This window comes from Echinops telfairi, unplaced genomic scaffold (genome assembly GCF_000313985.2).
Source record: "Echinops telfairi isolate 266 unplaced genomic scaffold, ASM31398v2 ScPeMD7_7465;HRSCAF=8503, whole genome shotgun sequence".
Classification (NCBI taxonomy): Eukaryota; Metazoa; Chordata; class Mammalia; order Afrosoricida; family Tenrecidae; genus Echinops; species Echinops telfairi.
In genome coordinates, this window is record NW_022111365.1 from 7,103,072 (window position 1) to 7,112,815 (window position 9,744).

General features: G+C 46.7%; 1 protein-coding gene across 1 annotated transcript in view; it reads left to right on the top strand.

Moving 5' to 3' along the window:
• The first annotated feature begins 7,603 nt into the window (after window positions 1-7,603).
• ESAM (endothelial cell adhesion molecule) overlaps window positions 7,604-9,744 on the top strand; it is a 10,278-nt gene continuing 8,137 nt past the window's right edge. The window contains exon 1 of the mRNA XM_004714178.2: window positions 7,604-7,720. Within this exon, the coding sequence (XP_004714235.2) occupies window positions 7,624-7,720 (97 nt within the window). The 5' untranslated portion in view covers window positions 7,604-7,623. The remainder of the gene's footprint in view (window positions 7,721-9,744) is intronic.

Below are 9,744 nucleotides of genomic sequence, written 5' to 3' on the forward strand. Positions count from 1 at the left end.
TTGCTACATCGCACCCTGACTGGCTCATCTCCTCCCCGAAAGCCCTCTGCAAGGGGATCTCCAGTGGCCTACAAATGGGCTTTGGGCCTCCACCCCACACTCCCCCCATCATTCACTATGATAAGATTTTTTGTTCTGGGATACTTTGAGTGTGTCCTTCTTCTTTTACTTTCTAACTCCGGATCTTTGCACCTCTCATTATAATACTATATTGTTATTTGAAAATTTTTATTTACTTTTTTATTTCATGCAGTTAGCTACTCTACATTTAAAAGCATGTGGCAGAGTCTCTCCTGATAGCCATTTTGATCTTCTTTTTTCTGCCTTAAATAACCTTTCACTTTTTCCCTATACGATCTGATGTCATCCCACAATTGGTCAGGTCTTCTGATTTTTAGTAGTCAGTGTGTCAAATCTGTTCTTGACATGTTCTTTAAATTCTGTTGGGAGAGAGCCACAGTTATTATGGTGTTTGTGGACTTACTTTAATTGTCTTCAACTTCAGCGTGAACTTACACATGACCAATTGATCGTCTATTCCACAATTGGTCCTCCCTTTGTTTTGCCTGATGACAGTGAGCTTCCCACAGATCCAGTCAGTTTGATTCACCTGGCAAGGTTAAGGTGTCTAGTCCTCATTGATGTTGTTGGGAAATGGTTTGTTTTAATGCAGTTGTCGGTTTTGTAAAATTCTAACATGGTATCTCCAACTTCATTTCTATCACCAAGACCATATTCTCCAACTTCTGTTCCTTCCTCTGCGTGTCCAAATTTTGGATTCTAGTCATGATAATTATCAGTGCATCTTGATTGCATTTGTGATCAATTTCAGGTTCAATAAGTTAGTGGAAGTCTTCAATTTCTTCACCACTAGCTTTAGTGGCTGGTGTGTAGATTGGAAGAATAGTTTTATTAACTGGATTTCTTTGTGGGCCTCTAGATCACAGTCAGCATTGTCTTTGGCAATGTATGTGATGCCACTCCTCCGAATTTGTCATTCCTGGTATAGTGAGCCATATGATTGTCCAACTCAGCATGGCAAAGACCTGCTCATATCAGCACACTAATGCTTGGAATATTGATCTTTTGCATTCTATTTTATTTTTGAAAATTTCTGATTTTTCTAGATTCATACTTTGTAAATCCCACATTCCGAGTATTAATGGATGCTTGCAGGCCTTCTAGTTTTGCGTCATGTCCCTCAGCAAATGAAAATCCCTCAAACTTCGCTCCATTCTTGTCATTAAGGTTGTCTAGACTTTGAGGAGGCAGCTCTTCCCCTTTCATATTTTGAGTTCCTTCCAACCATAGGGACTCATCTTTTGGCACTATATTGCCCAATGTTCCACTGCTCCTCATCAGGGTTGTAGTGGCTATTTGTTTCAGAAGTGGACAGCCTATGCCTTCTTCTTAGTCTGTCAGGCTGGAAGTTCCACTGAAATCTGTTCACCACAGAGAACCGTGCTGATATTTACAATACCAGTGGCATAGCTTCCAGCATCACAGCAGCACGCAAACCAAGACGTACGACAAACTGACAGACTAGGTACCTTTTAGGAACATTCGTTAAAGTATCTACCTAACATTACTGAGCATGGGGCATTTCGAGACCCTGTGGAGCTCATGGCGAGGATAGCGCTACATCCAGTATGTGCTTTCCCCTTCTGATTTGGAAGGTGGTGGGGGATGGGGCCAAGAGGACAAAACGGAGCTTTGGGAGATCAGGTCTTGCAAAGGAAATAGCTGGCTAATACTGAATTTATTCAATCTCTTTAGTTGAACGGTTTAAGAAAGAAGGCAGCCAGTTGCCAGCTAACTATGTGTTTTGGTTAAGAACCAGGAAGGATACTAATGAAACCTTAATGAAGCCCGATAGCTGATTTGAGGGGTTTTGTTGCTGTTAGGTGTCATTTGGTAGTTTCGTCTTCTAGCTACGCTGTGTACAGCAGAACTAAACTGCCCTCGCAGTTGTCCTCATGTTTGAGCCCATTGCCGCAGCCGCTGTTTCAACGCATCTTGTTGGGGTCTTCCTCTTTCTCACTGTCCCTCTGTTTACTAAGCACGGCGTCCTTCTTCAGCGACTTCTCTTTCCTGAAAACATCCAACTGCAGGAGACGAAGTCTCAGCAGCCTGGCCTCGAAGGAGGCTGTCCTTCAGGGCAGACTGTTGTTTTGGCAGTTCGTGGTACCTGCAGTCTTCTCCGCCAGCACCGTGATGCCAATGCATCGTTTCTTCTTCCGTCTTCCTTGTTCAGTGTCCAACTTTCACATGCATGTGAGCCAGCTGAAAAGACCATGGCACATTTTAGTCCTCAAAGTAACGTCCTTGCTTTCCAATACTTTAGAGAGGTCGACCCAATGCTATGTGTCATTTGATCTCTTGTCTGCTGCTTCCATGAGCATCATTTATGTATCCAAGCAAGATGAGATCCTTGACTATTTCCGTCTTTTCTCTGTTTATCACGATGTTACCTAGTGGTCCAGTTGAGAAATTTCATTTTTGAGTTATAGTCCACAGGGAAGCCTACAATTCCTGATCTTCATCAGCAAGTGTTTCAAGTCCTCCTCACGTTCAGCAAGCAAAGTTGTAGTATCTGCATCTCGTAGGGTATCAATAAGCCTTCCTCCAATCCACATTCTTCCTCATATAAGCCAGCTTGCCTGATTATTTGCTCTACATGCGGATTGAATAAACATGGTGAGAGGATGTAACACTGACTTACATCTTTCCTGACTTTAAACCCTGCAGTAGTCCCTTACTGTGTTCACACAACTGCTTCTTGATCCATGTGTAGATTCAGTGTGAGCACAATGAAGTGTTCTGGAATTCCCATTCTTATCAAGGCTATCCATAGTTTATAAGATCCACACCGTCATATGCCTTAGCCTACTCAATTAAAAAAACCTCTGCTGTCAACCAAGATCCATCTGACATCAGCAATGATATCCCTTCCACGTCTTCTACTGAATGCATGAATATTCAAATATAATAATGAGTATTAGAAAGACATTTAGAAATACAAGTAATTTGGAGAGAAAACAAAACACACGAATGCCCTTTAAGTGTCTAACATTAAATTACCAATGTAGCTCCGGAACACAGCATATTCATGTAAGTGGTACTCTGGCCACTCATAGATAATCGGCGCCAACTTTCTAATTTCACCAAAGGCTAGACAGCAATGCCTATCCCAGTATGCATCTTGGCAAAAACTTTCCAAATTTATTTTCACAAATCATTTTATTGGGGACTCTTACACCTCTTCTAACAATCCATACATCAGTTGTATCAAGCGCATTTGTACGTATGTTGCCATCATCATGATCAAACCATTTTCGTTTTACTTAAGCCCTTGGTATCAGCTCCTATTTTTTTCTTCCCTCCCCCTCCCTCGTGACTCCTTGATAATTTATAAATTATTATTATATCTTATGCCACATGCTGTCTCCCTTCACCCATATTATCCGTTGATCATTTAGAGTACTCTTCCTTTCTCCCACTTCTGCCCCAACCTTCCCCCTACCCTCATGGTATGGTCACTCCCATTATTGTACCTGGGGGGTATCTGTCCTTAAGTCTGTGTGTCAAGAGCTCTTATCAGTAACAGTATACACGCTCCAGTCTGGGCGATTTTGTAAGGTAGAAGTGGGGGTCATGATAGTAGGGGGAGAAAGCATTAAATTTCTAGAGGAATGTTGTATGTTTCCTCAGTGCTCTACTGTCCACTGACTGACTCATCCCTTCCTTGTGACCCTTCTGTGAGGGCATGTCCAATGTCTACAGATGGGCTTTGGGTCTCTACTCTGACCACCCCCCTCTCGTTTGCATTGATATGATTGATTTGGGTCTTCTGATACCCGATTCTACCAATACCTCCTGATCGCACAGTCTGGTGTGCTTTTTCCATGTGGGCTTTGTTTTTCCCTGTTAGATGGCTGCTTGTTTAACTTCAAGCCTTTAAGTCTCCACATGCTATATCTTTTAATAACCGGACACCATTAGCTTTCCTCACCACATTTGCCTATGCATCCATTTTGTCTTCAGTGATTGTGTTGGGAAGGGGAACATCACAGAATTTGTCAAAAACTTTCAGAAAGTAATGGTCCACTTAGCTAACTTACCACTTGTCAGGTCAGGAGAATGAGATGGTTAGCTACCGAGCAAAATTATTTTGGGGTTAGGGCAAAGAAAGAAATGGGCAGACTGTCACATAAAGGCATTGGCTGGCTACATTCCTTTAGTTACAGCTCTATTGTTCATGCTACCAATTATTTGAATTCTAAAGGAAAAGTTAGCTACAAATGCATTTGAAAGGGATGAACACAGTATAATTAGACACCTTGGCAGGGTTGGAAGGGGTGCCAGCCCCCCACCACTAATCACCCGTTCTATAGGCACAATTGTACGATTGAGATATACATATATATATTATAATAAAACCATCAGGAGCATGAGAGATAGAAGAGATATTGAAATAATGGAGTTAGACACATTTCATGATAGCAACGCTCACCTCAGCTTGGTGGTCTATGTGGAGAAAGGGGGAAGGGAAGGAGGACAAGGGGAAAGGGAACAAAGGAGCAAGGACAGGAGAGGAGAGGGGGAGCTGATGAGAGGCCAAGGGAGGAGCCGAGAGAGAGATCTTTATTGCTAACCCAGGCCTATATATCTTAGGTGGGGAGTGCAAGCCCACTAATTACAGGTAAAGACATATGTCAAAGGAAGGGGTGGCACTGTGGGTTATACAGCAATGAAAGGGGGACAATCTAGGGACATACACACAATAGGAAGAGGAGGGATTGGGGGTATACATGACAAGATGGGCAGATCCTAGATTCATGATGGCAGCTTAACTTTGGATGTCACAGAGCTGGTTTGGCTTGTTCCCTGGCAGCATTATCAGTAGGGTCTAAACTCCACCTACAGGAACCAAATCTAAGGAAGCAGCCCATTGTCCTTAACATCAGGGAGCAGGGCCTATCCTAGTTTGGTGACTGACTTGCCTCCAGGGAGGATGTCTCTATGCATCTGACCTCTCCCCATATGCTAGCAAAAAGCCCCTAATGTTTGGCATGTCTTTGGGGGAGACAAAGCTGGGGAAAGTCTCTTTATAACCCCACACCTCGGTCACACACAAAAGAGTATGCTGCCTTTCTCGGAAACAGTTACTTATTTGGAATGACTTAAGTAGCCTACATAGCACCCCTGCTAGTGTAGTGATTACGTGTAGCTCTGCTAACCTCAAGCTCCACAGTGCGAAACTACCAGCTGCCCCACAGAGGAAAAATGAGGCTTTTCCAGTCCTGTAAAGAATTACAGTCTCTGACACCCACAGGAGCAGTTCTATTCTGCCCTTTAGGGTCACTGTGAGTCAGAATCTATTCCACGGAAGTGAGTTTAATTTGGTTTTCAGAACTACTGGTAGTCTAGGTGCTAAAGGGTGTTTACAAGTGGTTTGCATTATAACCAACGCTAAGAAAAATCAGAATGTGAAAAAGCAGTTAAAATGAAAACAACAACCATCGTCCCATATCTCCAGTCTACGTGGGAAGTCCAGATTGGCAGGGCCTGGCTATTGTTTCCTCTGGTTGCCTTTCTTGGTGCTGAGCTGTCAAGGTTTGGATTCCAGGAGGTACTTGAGGGGTCTAGTACTGGCATAGGCGTTGCTCAGAGTGGCGGGTATTTGAAGAGTATCCTGGCAAGTCACAAGTCACAAAAGACCCTCTGCTGACAGGGTCTATGGGCCTCTGTAGGCACAAAGACCATAGTAAGGAGAGCAGAACCGTGGGGATCAAATGGCATCCAGGAGGCCTGGCTTCCATTCCTGGGCTAAGATGCAAGCCACAGTGGGGAGCGGCACGAATTTGTTGTTATTTGTCCTTTGCTCGGTTCTTAATCTATGCCAGGATCTCTAATACATCGTGCAGTGTTGGGGTGTTTTTTTGGATGGGCGCGGAGGGGTAGTGGTGGTGGTGGAAAGTAGTGGAGTGTGCAAAGAAACAAGAACAGGTGGCGTGAAGTTTTTTAAGGGACAGTGGCCACCAGAGGGCACAAACTTGCCTTTTAACAGAATGGCGGGGGTGGGCGGGACGTGGTTAAATTAAATTTGAGGCAAACAAGGTCTAATTCCACACTTAATGGATAAGAGCTAGTTTGAGGTTTATTGCTGGGATGACAGGCAGCGAAGATTCTGTGGATAAAGGAGAAATTGAGAAACTGACCAGTCTGTCCTTCCCCACACCTCCCCTCTAAGCATTTTTTTCCCCTTGAAGGGCAGAGCCAGGAGCATTACTTCAGTTTCCTGCTCCAATCCTTGGCCATTCTTGTTTCCTGCTTGTGGAAACAGGCACCAAGCTAGGGAAATCCTTAGTTTGGGCTTTAGGAGAACCACAGAGAGCCCTGAGAAGCCATGGCTGCTTTGGTTAAGCACCCCTGGAACCTACCAACAGTTGCTAGGCAGGGGTGTGGAGGAGCCCGCTTCTGTAGAGAGTTACAGCCTTGAAAACCCTGCGAGGAATTCTGTTCTATCCTAAGGATTGGAAAAGATGGGAGGGGATACAGAGAACTGGAAAGACAACGCCTCCCTTCTCCGACCCACAGGTGGACATGGCCCTTGTTCAAGGGACCATCCTGTTATGCTCAAATGTTTAGTCTAGCTCAATGTTGCTCAACCTTCCTAATGCTACAACCCTTTAATACAGTTCCTTATGTTGTGGTGAACCCTCCTCTCCACGCCAAACATAAAATTATTTTAGGTACTACTTCATAACTGCCATTTCGTTTCTGTTATGAATCTGGCAACCCCTGTGAAAGGGTTGTTCGACCCACAGGTTGAGAACCACCGCTGGTCTAGATGCTGTGAGGCTGGGCAGCAGTAGGTGTGGACACACCTTTTCTTGACAGACAAGGATCTGAACCAGCAGGCTCTTTCTCCCAAACTTCCCATCATCTCCCTGGCTCTGGGAAAGTGGTTGATGGGGCAGAAGAATGAGTTGTTCTAGAAGGCACTTGGGACCCTTCTAGATGCGTCATCACACACACTGCCTAGGCTCAGGGAGGCCACCCTGAGTAAGCTAAAGGTGATGTGGCCCCAAGTTCCCAGCTGGTTAATTGGGCCAGAGCCCTGGCCTTTAGCAATGTCAAGGTGGATGCCTCTTGACCTTCAGATAATTCCCAAACTCCCCTCCCTTCCTGGCCCTCTTTTTACTGGCTTCCAGTGGCTTTTCAAGGGTCCATTTATCTTACTGTCCTGCAGGCCAGCTCTAGAAGACACAACTAACCACCCCCCACCCTCCTGCCTAACCGAGAAGAAACTGTGGAATTCTGATCATTGGAAGATATGCACGCACACTCCCCGCCACCCCCCCTCCCGCCCCCTTTCCTTTTACTAGTGGTCAGGTCACTGGAGCTTCTCAGCTTCTCCCTGCCTGGGAGGACAGCGACCTCTCCGCCCCTTTGAATGGCCCAACCCCTTGTCCCTGTGGGTCACCACCCCAACCCCTGCATACACTCAGGGATTGTAGCTGGAGTCCTCCCTGGAGTCTTCAGTGGCCTGGCTGGCTCCTGGTCTGCCAAGCTGCTGTCTCCGTACCTGTTGGTCCCTGCACTGTGCAGCCAGCACCCATGACTACATCCCGGTCTGGGTGGGCCAGGATTCCCCTGCCTGGGCCCTCTGTGGCCACCTTCCTGCAGTTTTTGTTCCTGGGGCTGAGTGCCCTCGGTGAGTGGAACCTGGGACCAGGGGAGGACTTGGGCTGGGCTTGGGATGAATCCGACCCTAAGGGAGGTGTCTTTGGGTGCTCCTACTTCTCACCTTTACCTCTTCCCCAGCCCCTCAGGCATCACTGACTAGTACAGACCTCTCTCAGAAGGAGCTCCCAGTTTGGACACAATGTGTGGTAGGGGAAAGTGAGGGTGCTGGCTTAGGGGAGAGGCTCCGATTATGTTTGATCAAGTTGTCCAACCATTGCCCTCTTCAGCAACCTCCTCCTCTCCCTAGCAACACAAGCACACACTTGTCCCTACTCTGCTCTAGTGGGGCTGGATGAGCTGAACTGCGGGATGAAACACTACCTACAAAGGGTTAAAAGACTTAACTCCCAACCTGCCCCAGTTCCACCCCCAGCACAAAACCTAGAGGAATTATTCCCTAGTCTCCAGACTCACCATAGGCACTGCTCTTCAAGTTAATTCCCTAGGCCAAATGCTCCCTCTTACCCTGCCTTCTTCCTGCCCTGTGAATCTAGGGGGACCTCCAAAAGTGTGACTTTGAAGTCACTTGGGACACAGGAAATGGGGGAGGGGTTCAGATACTCAGAGGAGAGTTGTGACCTCTCCCAGGAGATCCGCCTTCCTATGGGTTCTCAGAACCAAAAGCATCAAGATGAGTCAGAGGGGAAGGGAACTTTCTAGAAGCAAGTGCTTGGGGAGCACCCTTAGCCCATAGCCAAATGCATCCTTACCTCCCCCCCCCCCCCCATGGGAAGGACCCAGCAGAAACCAAATCCAGTATACACTGTTTCCTTTATTCTTCCTGGACTTTCTTACCTTCCCAACTAAGGATGGAGAATGAGGGAGATGATGGGTACTTTTGGAAGATCGTCCTTAGGTTGGAGACCACCAAGGGAGTAAACCTGCAAAGCCTTGGAGTGAAATTCAGTTACAATTAGAAAGACTGAGATGTGGAGCACTTAACTCCCTCCTATTCCTGCCCCCTTTAGCCTATCTCTTCCCAAAGGAGAGAGAGAGGAGGCATTAGGATGCCAAGACAACGTGAGGCTCAAGGCAGCTTTGTAGGCTTGGTGAAATTGCTCCAGATCCTTCAACTTCACAGTTGTTTTTCCAACATCAGTGTTCAGTTCCCCTTTCCCTTCTTTCCTGATCACTTTATTTCCAACTCCCTCCTCACTTCCTGCTGGGGCAGGAGGTCTCTAAAGCAAGGGAGTACATCGTTTGCTGTTTGGGCATCCTGGACACCATCTACAGCTCATTTGCACCCCTATGTTCCTCTCACAGCTATTAATTTGTCCAGGTTCAATGGGGGAGGGGTGTGAGTGTTGCTGCATACCTGCAGGATGCACAGGGTTAAATAACACTGCCTACCGGCAGTCTGCTACTGTGGTGGACTGTCCAAAATGTGCTCCTGCTTCCCCATTCTGATGGACATTTAGGGGGTTTCTACCTTTTGGCTGGTGTAAATAGTGACCCATGTAACATTGCTGCACAAGCCTGTGAGTTTCTGAGCTGCCCCTGGGGTGTGAGAAGCCTGCTAGGGGAGTTTCTCAGAGAAAGGGAGACTAAAAATAGGAGCTCTGGGGAGCCAGTGAATTTCTCCTTTAGGCCTTGCCTGCTCCAGGACATGGGCTCGCTGGTCAGAAAACTCCCTTTCTTGGGCTGCTTGTCTCCTTCACTCAGACCCGTCTACCACTTTTCCTCTCTCAGTGGCACAGGGGACCCTGAGAGCGGAAAGAGCTGACAAGTTGTGGGGACTTCCCACAGACCCTCCCGAAGTGGGACAGAATCGGACCCTCCACAGCTCCTAGTTGCCAGCTGAGGTTTGGGGCAGGAAACCTTTGCCCAGATCCCTGTGAGTGCCTCATTACTGCTGATTTTAACCCCACCCTACGTGCTTTGCAAGGAGTGCTAGTGCCACAGAGGATTAAGCGTCAGGCAGCTAACCACAAGTTGGGTTCACACTCACCAGTGATCCTCAGGGAACGTGTAGGCTACTTGCTCCCGTAAAGA